The 16,442-nt window shown below is 39.0% G+C and overlaps 1 protein-coding gene across 1 annotated transcript in view; it reads left to right on the top strand.

Moving 5' to 3' along the window:
• ZNF804A (zinc finger protein 804A) overlaps positions 1-9,629 on the top strand; it is a 190,098-nt gene extending 180,469 nt beyond the window's left edge. The window contains exon 4 of the mRNA XM_063429430.1: positions 6,345-9,629. Within this exon, the coding sequence (XP_063285500.1) occupies positions 6,345-9,390 (3,046 nt within the window). The 3' untranslated portion in view covers positions 9,391-9,629. The remainder of the gene's footprint in view (positions 1-6,344) is intronic.
• Positions 9,630-16,442: the final 6,813 nt, after the last annotated feature.

Genomic DNA, 16,442 nt, shown 5'->3' with positions numbered 1-16,442 from the left:
CCCTCCCCTTCTTTCTCTTTCTTGCAACCCCCCATTCTCCCTCCCCTTCTGTCTCTTTCTTGCACCCCCCATTCTCCCTCCCCCTCTGTCTCTTTCTTGCACCCCCCCACCCATTATCCCTCCCCTTCTGTCTTTCTTGCACCCCCCCATTCTCCCTCCCCCTCTGTCTCTTTCTTGCACCCCCCCATTCTCCCTCCCCTTCTCTCTTTCTTGCCCCCCCATTCTCCCTCCCCTTCTGTCTCTTTCATGCCCCCCCATTCTCCCTCCCCTTCTGTCTCTTTCTTGCCCCCCCCATTCTCCCTCCCCTTCTGTCTCTTTCTTGTCCCCCCATTCTCCCTCCCCTTCTGTCTCTTTCTTGCCCCCCCCATTCTCCCTCCCCTTCTGTCTCTTTCTTGCCCCCCCATTCTCCCTCCCCTTCTGTCTCTTTCTTGCACCCCCCCTTCTCCCTCCCCCTCTGTCTCTTTCTTGCCCCCCCACCCCCCTACCTGAGAGGCGTCAGGGGGGGCAGTGCGGTCCACGCTACAGCCTCGCTGGTCCGGCGGCATTTCTAATGCTGGGGGCTGAGCCTGAAGGAGGAGGGAGGAGCATGTCTCTGTACCATGCTCCTTCGCGGTTCCTGTGCTGTGAATTGTGGGAACCGCGAGGGAGCATGGTACAGAGACATGCTCCTCCCTCCTCCTTCAGGCTCAGCCCCCAGCATTAGAAATGCCGCCGGACCGGCGAGGCTGCCACCCGGTCCGGCGGCTCCAGCGTGGAATGCGGCCGCCGGCCGGCCGGCCTCCTCAGAGTATGTGCCACCGGACCGGCCACCCGGTGGCACATACATTGCCAGAGCAGCCCCCAGGTGCCGCGGCCCACCGGGAAATTTCCCGGTATCCCGGTGGGCCAGTCCGGCCCTGATATCTAGTGAATGTATCTGAAACATTTAAATTTCTTATGAAATACATAAATTTCTTATGAAATACATAGTAGCATTACCATGGGTGTCCGCAGGAATTTTTCCAGGGGGGGCATAATTGTAATGACGTCCATACATGGCTCCTTTTTGACAGTGTCATGAAGAGAAGGGGCATAGTCATTATCACATAAAACCAGGGTGAACAGCGTTTTCACAACTACTGTGTCAGGAATACATGTTTGTATTCCTGACACTATAGTGTTCCTTTAATTAAATTAATGGGACATTCTGATCACCAACAGCTTCATCTAAATAAAAATGCTATGATGCCAGAAAGCACCTGGGTGCTCTCTTCCTTTAAGGGGTTAAAACGCTCTCAAATGGTTTAACCCCAAAGGCTTCCTCCAGCTCCAGATCTCCAGGTTGCTCAGTGGTATTCGGCTTCTGAAACGGAGTGTCAGGAAGTGAAGATTGATGTCAGGCATGGGTGCTGCTGATTGGCTAGAGTGGTCAGCTGACGCTCTAAGCCAATCGCTATTTCCCGTTTTATAAAAATGTTTAACTTTTTTATGAATGGGGAGCTACTGATTGGCTTAGAGTGCCAGCTGACCGCTCTAGCCAATCAGCGACACCCCCTACCCAGCGGCACTCGGTGCTTCTTGACACTCAGTAAATAAAAGTGAAGACATTAACACTGAAATTTCCCTGCCAGGCCCAGGTACCAAAGCCTTATGATACGGTGTCCAGAATGAAGTGGAGGGATCACTTCACCTGTCCTTCCTACTCCAGTCTCATTTTCTTCTCCTTCATTTAACACAGTCTTTTTTGTCTTCTGACACTGTCTTCTCTCCTCCTTGGCTCCTTCTGCTCCTTTACCTTCATGCTTCTTTCTGCTTCTTTTGCACCCTTCTGCTCCTTTCTCTTTCTGATGCCTTTCTGCTCCTTGCAGACCCTTTCTGCTCCTTCTCTTACTTTACCCTTGTGCTCCTTATGCCCCTTCCAGCTCCTTGCTGACCCTTTCTGCTCCTTGCTGCTACTTGTAGACCCTTTCTGCTCCTTTCTGCTTCTTCTCCTACTCCACCTTTGTGCTCCTTCTGATTCTTTCTGCTCCTTTACCTTTGTGCTCCTTCTGATTATTTCTGCTCATTTACCTTTGTGCTCCTTCTGCCTCTTCCTGCTCCTTGCTTCCCCATTCTGCACCTTCTCCTCCTTTACTGTTGTGCTCCTTGTTTCCCTCCTGCTCCTTGCTGCCCATTCCTACTCCTTGCTGACCCAACCTACTCCTTGCAGACCTTCCTGCTTTTTTCAGACCCTTCCTGCTACTTGCTGACCCTTCCTACTCCTTGCTGACCATTCCTGCTCCTTCATGCCCCTTCCTGCGTTTTGCAGACCCTTCCTGCTCCTTGCTGACCCTTCATGATCATTTCTGCTCCTTCTCCTACTTTACTTTCCTGCTCTTTGCTGCCCCTTCCTGCTTTTTGCAGACCCTTCCTGCTCCTTGCTGACCCTTTATGCTCATTTCTGATCCTTCTCCTACTTTACTTTCCTGCTCTTTGCTGACCCTTCCTGTAGACCGCCTCCACATCCCTCACTTACCTGATCTGTAGGCTGTCTCTACAGTCTGGGAGTTGCTGGCTGCACTCTGTGCTGCTCCCACGTGGATTCAGTCAGGAGAGAGAAGCAGGGATAAGATATAGCTTCCTATCATTGCCTCTCTCCACACGCCGGTATTGCAGTGTATTCTCAATCTGAAAAGAAAAATACACTTGCAGAAACTGAAAAATCTGGGGGAGGTAGGAGGGGGGGAAAGGGGCAATCCAGCAGCATAACCAATCCAGCAGCATAACAAGTACTGCTCACCACCAGAGCCGGATTACCATTGCCCAGCCCAGGGCCCTAGCCAGGATGCCAGATTGGTTCCTAGTACCCTGGGCTCTTTTTCTGTGAGTGTTGTGAGAGTGTTGTCTTTATGGTGACTGAATTTTATGTGCATGTGTAAGTTTTTTATGTAATATTATACCTTGTGGTAGGGTGGAGAGTGAGCTGTATCCCTGGGGTTCCAGTGGGGCAGCATTGTGGTCTGCACCAATATAGGGTTTATCCCACTTTAAGAGCTCCCTCACAGTTCCAGTGCTCTGTCAATCACTCAGCATGCTGGCTGTGGCACACTGGAGTTATTGAGAAGCACCAGGGGAATGTGAGGGAGCTCTTAAAGCAGTCAGAACCCAATATAGCAAGCTTCAACACTCCCTCAACGAATTGATCTCACTGCCAGCTCAAGGAGAGCCCCATCACTGCTAGAGCTGGAGCTCCAGGTCCAGGCAGCCACCTTGGCCATCTAATGATTAGTTTCTGTATCCACCTCTACTCCTTCCATCTGATGATTTCAGTCAATAAGCTTGCCCTGCACTACAAGCTCAGGAGAGCTAATGAAAGCTCCTGCTTAGGATGTCCACATTTTGCAATTCAGGCACTAAACGGGCCAGAATTCAGTTTGGATTTCAGCCTCCAATCCTGAATGTTATTAATATTAAAACTCTCAGAGATGTAAAGGTTAATTATGCAGCACTTGCTAGCCAGCGACCACATCAAATAGTTAAGAACAGATACATGTAAAGCCTATTGGGGTCAGTAAGACCTCATATTACTATAAGGGAGATTTTACTCCTTCCTATGCCCCTATCTGCCTTACAATGGGCATGAGGCATATCAATATCTAAAACTAGTAATTTAATAAAAGAAAATGAGGGGGGTGGCATATCCCCTATGTGCCCACACCTGAGGTCAGCCAGAGAAGGCTTTTACATTTATGTCAAAGAGGGCATAGTATCCACCCCAATCCCACGGGTGGTGAATGTTGGCTATTTTAATATAAATGGGAGGGATCTAGTGTCTTCCATTAGCAGTGGGTGGGGGTTCTATATTATAATAATATGGGGGACACCAAATATCCCTGGACTCCATCCATGAGTGGGGTCCTTATTATCCCACCCACTACTAATGATTGGCAGCAGGTGGGGCCCTAATTTTAATATTCTGTGTGAGAGACCTAGTTTCCCACCTACAAGCCCCCATCCATGGGCAGCAGGTGGGGGTCCAAATAATTGTACAATAGGGGGGAAATAGATAAGAACCTTTTTTATCTGTTGTGGCTCATTTATTATGATACCCTCCCCCACAAATAATGTGATAGGTACAAGTGCCATATAGATATTTTTAGCTGCTCTAACATTGTTTGTGGCAAATCCTTCCAATCAAGTTTCAGAAGTAAAATAAATCACTGTGAACAAATAAGAAACTTTACAGTTGGGTGGCTGTATACATTATGGTGGTGTTTCTTAGCCTTTTATTTTTTTTATGTTTTTATTTCTTCATTTTGGGCCTTTTACCATGAAGCGAAAATGAGGAACAAATGCATCCTGTGGCAACACTAAATCGATTGTATTTTTATGATGCTTTATTATTATTATTTTTTTTTTTTCATATTTGTAATAACAACTGAGGGGCACTGCCCCACATACCCATAAAGACAAGTCCCCACTGCTAAAAAAATAATTAAATCCCCTATAAAAAAACAAAAATAAAATATTGTGAACTACGTTTTAAATGCTATATGCACTTTTTAATTTCTTGGACGTGGTCAAAGAAAAGGCATTTTGTAGAAGAATAGTACCCTCTGGTGGAAATTGCTAACACTACAGGAACAACATTTAATATCAATTTTAAAATAGATCTTTTTGGAAAAATATGCACGCATTCCCATGAATAAATGCAGGTATAGAACATTGCATAGACAAATAATTCTTATTATGCATTATTAGAATTTAGTTATTATTATTAATATTTCTTGCTTCCAAATAATTAGATGAAACCTAATGACTTTTCCCTGGCTCATGTTTAGCTGTGTGAGTGCAATTCTTCTTCTGCATTTTAACTCACAAAGGGTTTTTTCTTCTAAACTTGATCACGACATGGAGTATAATACTAAATATATTCTCTTGTTACTTTTATTTTGTAAACCACTTTTTGTTCTTTTTGAATATGTTTTGTATTTATGAGGACACAAATACAATCATGTTGTATTTTTTCTAGTGCTCAGAACATTTCCCCTTTAGAAAGATAGGATTTGAAAGTACATTGTGTACCAACTAGATTTCACCCCTCTTTTATCTATTATTTTACTGTGCTCCAATTAAATTGGGCTGCTTTGAACTAAAGAAAAACTTGCTTTTATTTTCCATTTTAGGATTATTCTCCTATTTTCTAATGTCTTTAGTACATTATTCTGAATGCAGAGATTGTTTTACAGTATAGACATCTTGTCCTGGTAGCAGCATCACCATGTTAATATAAATAATCTATTGTTTTATAAAATAAAGATATGATTTTATTTAAACCACAAATACTCATATTATGCTTTTCTCCATCTTTACTTTCCCTTAGCAGCAAAGACAAATGTAAATTCAGAACACATCGCAGTATATACATACCCCACATTAATTATTTCTTTGTTTGCTTCTCTCAGATGAGTATCACTAATACTTATCCCAACTTCACCTTTGTTTACAAAATATGTCCTCCTGGGTTTGCCGAAGCAACCAAAGCCATTTCATGACCATCTAAAGTGAAGTACTTGTATCATATATTAAAAAAAATTGTATCATATATTAAAGTAATTTTTTAATGGGCACTCTCAGCACCTATAACACCAGAACCCATTGTAGTTGTCATTGCACATGGTGTACCCTGGCACTTTCAAGTGGTTACATGTCAAGTCATTTTTGAAAGGTTTGTCATTACCCATTGTTCCTCCAGGCAGACATGGATCCTAATGGCCTTTAACCCCTTAAGGACACATGACATGTGTGACATGTCGTGAGACCCTTTTATTCCAGAAGGTTGGAATTAGGGGGTTAATGTGAAATATTGCTATTTTTTAAATTTCCTTTCTGCATTAACAATATTAATTCTGTGTGTGTTTGGACAGAATTATTGGCTGTGTGTCAGCTAACCCATTCAACAAATTAATTCCTTCCAAAGTTGGACAAAATTGATATTGATAATGCATAAGGGGAAGATCCACTTTAACAATATCTCTAATGAGGGGCTGGATCACTAGTTTCCATGGAACACATAGTTGGTATCAACTAGTGAAAAACAGTTTGTGAAATAATTGTGGAATAGCGAGTGCCAGCAGAATCTGGGCACTATTGCAACTACAACAGGCAACAGTGTTTATGGTGATGGGAGTACAATCTAGGTTACTTTTTTGACAAAAAAAACAAAAACGTTTATTTAATTAAAATATTTAAAGATCATTGCTTCAATTACATTCATCGTAGTGATTCAAAGCTACTTACATACTTTCTATGCCATGTATGTGTGCTATTGATTATAAAATGATTAATGGGCTTCACTGATCACTGTTTCCTTCTATTTAATCTAGTGCACCAGGAAGTGGTCCCATGTTCAAGTCAACAACTGTAACTGTTAGAGATCACATTTGTGAAAGCCTTCAAAGTGCCATTGTTCGCTCAGTTGATAAGGAAGAATCAAATTGTGCCCCTTTCAATGGTACCAGTGTGATGTCTGTACTTTTGTCCAGTTCAGAAAGCTCAAAAAACAATAACCAATGTGTTGATGATCAGATCCAACAAACTAAAGAACATAGAGTTAGTTTCTCTTTTGCATTTCCTAAAAGGACTCCACTTAAACTTGAATCTTCAGCAGCTGTTTTCTATGAATTCAATGATGAAATTATAAGTGAGCAAGGGGTCAAAAACCAAAGGAATTTGGTCACCGAATCATTGATTACACAGTCTATTGTACCAACACAATGCTTGAAAGAAGAAATACAACCTGCAACTGTTTTAGAAAATCATACATATGATGAAGGACTTTCCTCGATGGACACAAATCAGAAACTAGTCCAAGAAACTGAATTAACTAACTGTTTAAAGTCTGAAGCTTGCCCTGTAAAAGTGCCTTTGGACTTTGGAGCCTCTGTAAACTTGGAGGCACATATGCTTTTAAAGCAAATGCCAAGTACGGAGTATCTTGAAAATGTACAAATGACTGAGATAATATCCACATCTGAGACAATCAATGTAAAATCTACCAGTGAAGACTGCTTTACCTCTGATTTAGACCATTCAAAAAAACCTGAGAATACAATGTTCAATAAGTTTGAAAATTGCACTACACTTGTGGAGGACCTTACCAAAAATGTATCAAATTCCATTTCATCAACTTGCATTGAATTGGATACTTCAAAGGCACAAATGAAATGCACATCACATAGACGATTGAGTGAAGCTTTTCATCCGGTAAAAAGTAGAGATGGCTCAAGAGTTCTTCAATGGCCTTCTGAAATGTTAATGCATACCTGTAGACAGCCATCAATTTCCTATAGCTGCAATCCCCTATATTTTGACTTCAAAGCTTCAAAAACAACAGAGTGTAGAGGACAAAGTAAAAATTTACAACGTGGTCAAGATAGAGAGTTTTTCCATCAATGTGATAAAAATAGATCACATCCACAGACAGTCACTGAATTTAAAACAAAGTGTGATGGTCAAAATGATGGGTCACAGTCTACTAAATATAGCAGAAACAAGAGTTATGATCTTACGAATTGTCAGAATAACCTGAAATGTTGTGGTCTTATTTGTAGCATTAAACAAAATGAAAAGAATATAATTTCCAAATATTATCTTAGAAAAGATGATAGCCTGGATCCATCAAAAGGCAAAAATAAGACCAAAATCAATAGGAAATCTATTCGTAAATGTGAAAAGAGGAAACATCAGAGACAACACATACACATAGTCAAGATGCCCAAAATCAGATGCAGAAAAAAGTGTCACATTTTTTGTAATACAAAAAGTCTAGAAAAACCAACTGTTGAATCAAAAGACTCATTGTGTTCAATAAAAAAAATAACAAATACAAATCAAATGCCACACACTGAGCAAGAACATATACAAGAATTTCTCAGGATACCAACTTTACACATCAAAAAGGAATGCAGGATTTGGAATGTACACAGCAAAAAAGAATTTAACAGTTATTCAGAAAAGGAGCCCGGCAAAAATATAGTGTATTCTAACCAATCAGAACAGTTAACGTTAAACAAAGACTCCAATGATAGAACTAATTCTAAAACATTATGTAGCTGGAACGCAGAAAAAACGCAGTCAACTCTTCAAAAACATGAAATATTGTTAAATAAAAGTTGTTCTGTTAAAAGAGTGCATACCTCTGTCATTGATGAAACACACTTTGCCTGCAAGAGACCTAGATTGTGCAAACCAATTTCTTCATCTGTCCCAATAATCATTTTCCCCATACACAAACTTTCGGCGATATGTGAGCACTTATGGATAAAATCAAGACAAGCAGGTGATATTAGGCCAGATGGCAACATAATCAGAGTCCCATGTTCCAAATCCTTATATGCCAAATCTGCAAATGATATGCTAGCAAATAATAGCAATCAATTGGAAATAACATCTTTTAGGGCAGCAGAGTTTCTCCAAAAAATCGAAAAGTTTAAGAAAGTGGTAGAAAATAAAATTGACCAACTGTGCAAGAGCCTTTTTGATTTTACGGATAGAAAACAAACACAATTATTTTGTACTGGGAACATTCCTGAAACTGTAACAAATGTCAGAAATCCACTAGCTTCTATAAAAGAGAAAGAGGTTTTGCCTGAAGGAAAGATCATTGAACAAAACAAGCAACATGAGAGTGGATTTCCTTCCCTACCTTGTAGCAATAGAAAATCAGAACCGTGCATAATGAAATCACATTTATCAGACAAGTTGGCAGGGGAAGTATATAATGAATCAAGAAGGAACTGTATAAAATGGAACACGGAGACTTTATCAACGCAGCCATCACCATGTAAAGAAAAACGCATGAACAGTCAAACATTTATAAGCGAGAAATTGCTTTCTCATGTTGGCCTAACCTATCAAGATACTTTTTTTCCTCCAGAAATTTCAAAGAGGCATAAATATCATCACTGTGGTGCATACAATCATAAACTACAGCATGGTATAATTCCTAGTAAATTAAGACTAATAATTCCTACAATAGCAGTTCAGTCATGTGCTTCTTTATATCCAGTTCAATTAGAGCAACCATTTTGTTCTGTTTCAGTAGCTACAGTACAGCCTACACTGTTACAGCATCCTGTAACTGATGCTTTCGCAGCTACCTCTGTCGAAAATGTTAAACTTGTAGATCCTCCACACCATTTTGTACAACCACAGTGTCATGTTTTCTCAAGAAATCCATTTTATCAAATAGCAGTAGAGCCTACATTCTGTCCAAGTGATACTTTTATCTCTTCACCCCAAGTACCAGTCCTACAAAATTCCATGTTTTGTCATATTCCGGTGCCTTTTCCTCAAGTTTCTCATGCCAGTGTTTTCCCCATTATTCATCCACCTCATCCACCTCTCATTCAAATGCACCATCTTCTTTAGTGTTCAATTCTACCTAGTAGTTTTGCTAGGTGGCAAAAAGACTAAGGACTTTGCTAGGTGGCAAAAAGACCAAGGACTTTATAATTCCCTTAATATATATTGGCTTAAGCCCCTTTTAAAACAAGTCCTATATGCCCTTATTCCAACCCTACATTTTTACATGGTTTATAAATCACAATATAACATAAAATATTTGAATTTATTCTGAATATTATATAAACCTATATTTATAACTCAGTTCCTTCACAACCCAAGTTTCTTGTGGGGACCAGTCCCTTGTTTAAGAGCAATCCATGGGGTTCCAAGAACTTATTATACTGGGCTTAAACATATCCAAGAAGCTCACTGCATGCTGGGAAGTGTGCTAGACTATATATAGTTATCACAGTATAGCACCATTTACCTGTAATAGCCCAAGCTATTTATTATTAACCTGAGCCCCCTGTGCTCCAGAATTAAAAAAAAAAAAAAAAAACATTTAAACTGCTTAATTGGATGCTACTTCACACCTCCATTGCTCCATATTTTTTAGATAAGTGCTAGCTGGTACATATCTGATAATTATGACCACAAAGAATTTTAGAATCAGATATATGAAGCTTTGGCCGAGTTAGTTGATTCACCTCACCATTTGAGCAAGCTGAAAGGCTTTTACAACAATCCACTGTCCCTATATTTAAATATAAGAAATTGATTATGAAACATGCCCTAAATGTGACAAAATCCCAGATCCCAGCCCCCTGGAAAATATCTCTCATTCCAATGATATTATATTTGCTAAATAAGGACAAACATATCAGTATTTTGAAAGGATAATGGCCTTTGGCAGGACAGACAAATACCTCTTCATTTACACCCCTTGGTTTTACTTTGTTGCCAAACACACTGTGACCACTGGAACCTGTCCTGGACCCTTTGTCTGGGTTCCTGAGGGATGTCCAAACACCCCCTGAATCTCTCCTACCTCTCTGATCTTCCCCATCTACTTACTTCTCTTTCTTTTCTTTCCCTATTTCATTTGACTCTGTTTAATATTGTGGATCTATTGCCAGACCTACTTAACCAGTGGATGGGTAACCATAGCTCATTATTCAATGTTCTGTTGTTCTCGTTTAACTATGGCTAAATTTGAGGTGCCCTTTTAGTAATGATACTATAGTATAATTTACCATTTTTATGTAACAAGTTGCTTCTGTTTGTGTATGTGCTACATGGATGTTGTGTAGTGTGTTTTAAAGATCAAGAGAATATTGCACACATCAATTATTCAGAGAATATGTCCAGCAGGCTTCTCCAAACAGGGTGGACCAATGTCCAATACAGAATATAGTAATGAAAAAGTGATCTGGGCACACCTGGAGGTTTCTTTGATAGGCAGTCTTTATTTGGAGTGTAGAATAAAATACAATAATGTTTGGCTCCCCTGAGACTTAATAACTTACCTCCAAATCTGGACACAAGCTACTACATTTGATATAAAACTGTTGCCAATAGTCTGTGTTCATAGAAATGTTTTCTTATTTTTTACTTCTGTAATTTCATTTACAATAATTGTTTTAATATCCTTCCTATTCATTTAACATAAGTTGTATTATTATTATTATTATTATTATTATTTTTTTTAAATATAACTAGGAGAAAGGGTACATAAGAAAAAAGGGGTGGGATAAGGGAAACAATTTCTCATTCTTCCTATTCTATTGCTACAGTAATCTCTAAAATAAACGTTGTCACAAAACAATTATACAAAGTAAGGCCTAAGTGGGTTATGCATAAAGAACAATTTAGAGGGTAATTTCTAAAACTGAAACAAATGCCACAGGAAACAACTGATTGCTCTATTTGTAGAATTTTTCTTGATAATATTAAATGAAACCCTCAAAATTCAAGAGTGGTTTAAAGTTAGGAGATACTTCATTGATAGAAAAACAAGGAGAGACAACTGATGCAGTCAACAGCATTGAGTCGAGGATCAGGCAAAAAAAAAAGGTTAATAGTGATTAAAAGTAGGTAAATATAAAGGGTACTATATTGAGTGACCTCAAAGAAAGAACCACCAAGGCTCAGAGATACATTTTCTGTTTGAAAGTCTTTAATAACAACAATGACGTTTAAAGATCTAGAAACAGACTCTCATGACCCACACATCTGTTAAATTTGCCAGATTGCTTAAGTGTCAATTTGTCTACAACCATTTTCACAAGGTGTTAGAAGATAATTTACCAAGAGCTTCACAATTTCTTAATTATACAACAGATATACCAGTTTAGCAAAATCAAAAATAGATTAAGTATTTCCATACTCTATTAATCTGATATTTATTTGCTTTTACCAATAATATTAGTGGAAGCAAATGTACTAAATGGACTACTGAACATATGTTTTATGTCATTATAAGCTGCATTTTGATCTATATTCCACGCTTAGAGTACACATTAATTTAGTACCTCATCCCTCTTTTTTATATGCCAAACCAACCAGACCCAGAGGTATTTTTTTAACCAAGCCAAATATTGCCAAATATTTGTATTTACCAGCCCAAAAGACAATGGTTAACGTGACCAGCTCAGATCTTGATTTATAGTCCAGTGAGATGAATGGCCACTGAAAAAAATCTGTTGCCAATGGGAATAGACAAAAAAAATCTTAAAGGGTTTCTGCATTGTTTTATGGTTTTGAAACTATTGATGAAAGAATATAATGATAGATCTGTCTATAAATCTTGGCACTTGGTAATTGATTTGTCTTGGTGAAGCAGCACCTTTAACAAACGTGCCCTTTGATACTCAATGATGAGCTGTATTTTGTAACCAGTTCTTTAAAAAAGTTAACTGTTGTTGAAATACATTGCAATGATTGTTGTTATTATTACAATTTACCTATATGTAAAAACTGTAAATTTTTTTGTATGCTACAAAATTTGTTTGTTTTTGATATAATGGTTCACATTATGTGTTTTTGTAGAACCTGTTATTGCTAGTTATATCATGCAATGCTTAAAATTCTATATTAATAAAATTATATCACTGTTTAAACATTTGTTAAATTAAACTGCAGCTGATAAGCTCCAGGAACAAAGAATATGAAAATTCTTGATTATATTCTACCGGATGAAACCGAAGTCAGACATTGATGCAAAGATGCATATTAAATTGATTAAATTGCATATTTTTTTTAATTGCTTAGTTTCCTATGATTTGGGCATTTGGTGATGACATATTAATTCTGTTATTTGGAGAAATTCTAATTCACAACACAGTGGAGTTCATCCACTATACCGGCAGTGTTTGGAGAATTTCAAACAAACTTTACCCTGTTTGACTATTTTGGCTTAAAATGTGAACTTTCCTTGTCAATACTCCATAATTCTTTGGCTTCCAAACCAGTACTCATGGCCCACCAATAGTCCAGGATATATGTATTTACCGTATATACTCGAGTATAAGCCAGTTTTTCAGCACATTTTTTGTGCTGAAAAACCCCAACTCGGCTTATACTCGAGTCAGAGTCTGTATTATGGCAATTTGCATTGCCATAATACAGACAATGGGCACTGTGGGGGCTGCAGAGAGATGTTACTTACCTTTCCTGCAGCTCCTGTCAGCTCTCTCCTCCTCCGCCGGTCCGTTCAGCTCTTCTGTCAGCTCACAGTGTAAATCTTGCGAGAGCCGCGGCTCTCGCGAGATTTACACTGGGAGCTGACCGAGGTGCTGAACGGACCGGCGGAGGAGGAGAGAGCTGACAGGAGCTGCAGGAAAGGTAAGTAACATCTCTCTGCAGCCCCCACAGCCCCCTCCTACACAGTGCCCATCCACTGGACCACCAGGGAAGGAGAGCCCCCCTCCCTGGCCAGCTAGCAAGCAGGGAGGGGGAAAAAATTTATATATATTAATAATAATAAAAAATAAAAATAAAAAAATAATAAAATAAAAAATAATAATAAAATAAAAAAATAATAATAATAAAAAAATGTAATGAAACAAAAAAAATATTAAAATAATAATTAAAAAATAAAAATGCCCACCCCCCACCAAGGCTCTGCATCACACTCTGCATTACACACACACACATACACACACTGCATTCATACACACACACTGCATTTATACACACACACTGCACTCATACACACACACACAGCATTCTCATACACACACACTGCACTCATACACACAGCATTCTCATACACACACACTGCACTCATACACACAGCATTCTCATACACACACTGCACTCATACACACACACTGCACTCATACACACAGCATTCATACACACACACAGCATTCATACACACACACAGCATTCATACACACAGCATTCATACACACACACTGCATTCATACACACAGCATTCTCATACACACACACTGCACTCATACACACAGCATTCTCATACACACACACTGCACTCATACACACAGCACTCATACACACAGCATTCTCATACACACACACTGCATTCATATACACACTGCATTCATATACACACTGCACTCATATACACACACTGCACTCATACACACACTGCATTCTCATACACACACACTGCATTCTCATACACACTGCATTCTCATACACACTGCATTCTCATACACACTGCATTCATTATATACACACACTGTAAATAAATATTCAATTAATATAATTTTTTAAGAATCTAATTTTATTTAGAAATTTACCAGCAGCTGCTGCATTTCCCACCCTAGTCTTATACTCGAGTCAATAAGTTTTCTCAGTTTTTTGGGGTAAAATTAGGGGCCTCGGCTTATATTCGGGTCGGCTTATACTCGAGTATATACGGTACCTGTATTATGCCAATGGAAATGCTGACAAAGCCTGGACTGTTGCTGGGCCTAAGCACGGGTTTGAGAAACACTGGTCTAGAGAATAAACTCCAATAAGCACCAAAGTGTGCCTGGTGTGGTGGTAAAACTACATCTCAATGATGATATAAATATAAAATAGAAATGTGAGAGCACTTATTACATTAATACCAGTAGAGAGAGTACATTTATATGCTGTGCAAAACTGTATTACCCTATGGTCATTTCTATTTATTTATATTTTTAGATTCCACTCAACAATATATTGTGGTAATTTATTAACCCCTTAAGGACTGAGCCAAATGTACACGTTTTGATCAAAACAAAACATAAACAAAACCTGGAATTTGACTATATGTGTGTTCCACGGCAATTCACCTCTTTTTATATTAAGTGCACCCACACTTATTATATATCATTTTATTTCAGGGAAACAAGGCTTTTATTTAACATTAAATATTGAGCTATGAAAACTAATCTAATATGAATAAAATGTAAAAAAAATGGGAGAAAATATTTTTTTTTTTTTTTTTAGTTCTACGTGACATTTTAACTTTGAATGTCATAAAACTGTTTGTTTTGACTGAAATAAAATACACATATTTGTATTCAGCGATGTCTCACATGTAAAACAGTACCTCCTGTGTACAGGTTGTATGGTGTTTTGAGAAGTTACAGGGTCAAATATAGCATGTTACATTTTTCACTTTATACACATTGAAATTCGCCAGATTGGTTATGTTGCCTTTGAGACCAAAGGGTAGCCCAGAAATGAAAATTACCCCCATGATGGCATACCATTTGCAATAGTAGACAACCCAAGGTATTGCAAATTTGGTATGTCCAGTCTTTTTAGTAGCCACTTAGTCACAAACACTGGCCAAAATTGGCATTCAAATAAGTTTTTCATTTTTCACACACAAACAAATATTAACACTAACTATGGCCAGTGTTTGTGACTAAGGGGCTACTAAAAAACACTGGACATACCCCATTTGCAATACCTTGGGTTGTCTACTTTTGCAAATGGTATGCCATCATGGGGGTAATTCTCATTCCTGGGCTACCATACGATCTCAAAAGCAACATAACCAATCGGGCAAATTTCAATGTTCAAAAAAAGGAAACTCAAGCCTTACATTTGACTCAGTTACTTTTGAAAACACCATAAAACCTGTACATGGGGGGTGCTGTTATATTGGGGAGACTTCACCAAACACAAATATTAGTGTTTCAAAATAGTAAAATGTATCACAACAATTATATCGTCAGTGGAAGTACTGTTTGTGTGTGAAAAATGCAAAAAACTGCATCTTTACTGACGATATCATCGTTGTGATATGTTTTACTGTTTTTAAACACTAATATTTGTGTTCAGCGAAGTCTCCTGAGTAAAGCAGTACCCCCCATGTACATGTTTTATGGTGTCCTAGAAAGTTACAGGGTTAAATATAGGGCTTGTGAGCCAAATTCTCTGGACTTTCAGCCCATAAAAATAAAAATAATCAATAAATACATTTTTAAAAAATGAAAAAATAAAAATAAATGTAAAAATAATTACCGTATATACTCGAGTATAAGCCGACCCGAATATAAGCCGAGGCCCCTAATTTCATCCCAAAAAACTGGGAAAACTTATTGACTCGAGTATAAGACTAGGGTGGGAAATGCAGCAGCTACTGGTAAATTTCTAAATAAAATTAGATCCTAAAAAAATATATTAATTGAATATTTATTTACAGTGTGTGTATAATGAATGCAGTGTGTGCGTATGTGTGTGTGTATGAGTGCAGCGTGTGTGTATGAGTGCAGCGTGTGTGTATGAGTGCAGTGTGTGTGTGCATGAATGCAGTGTGTGTGTGCATGAATGCAGTGTGTGTGTGCAGTGTGTGCAGGGCCGGTGCAAGGATATTTGCCGCCGTAGGCAAAAAAAAATTTGCCGCCCCCTCCCCCCCCCATATGTCCTGACTTCCCCTCCTCCTCCCTCAGTGGTCCTTACCTCCCCACCCCTGTGTTCCTTCCCCCCCCCCCAGTGGTCCTGACTCACCCCTCCCCTAGTGGTCCTTACCCTCCCCTCCCCTAGTGGTCCTTACTTCCCCCTCCCCTCCCATAGTGGTCCTTAGCCCACCCCCTCCCTCTCATAGTGGTCCTTATCCCCCTTCTCCCTCCCATAGTGTTCCTTATCCCCCCCCATCCCTCCCATAGTGGTCCATATACCCCCCCCCT

This window comes from Pelobates fuscus, chromosome 8 (genome assembly GCF_036172605.1).
Source record: "Pelobates fuscus isolate aPelFus1 chromosome 8, aPelFus1.pri, whole genome shotgun sequence".
Taxonomy (NCBI): domain Eukaryota; kingdom Metazoa; phylum Chordata; class Amphibia; order Anura; family Pelobatidae; genus Pelobates; species Pelobates fuscus.
This window is presented reverse-complemented; position numbering and strand designations above follow the sequence as displayed.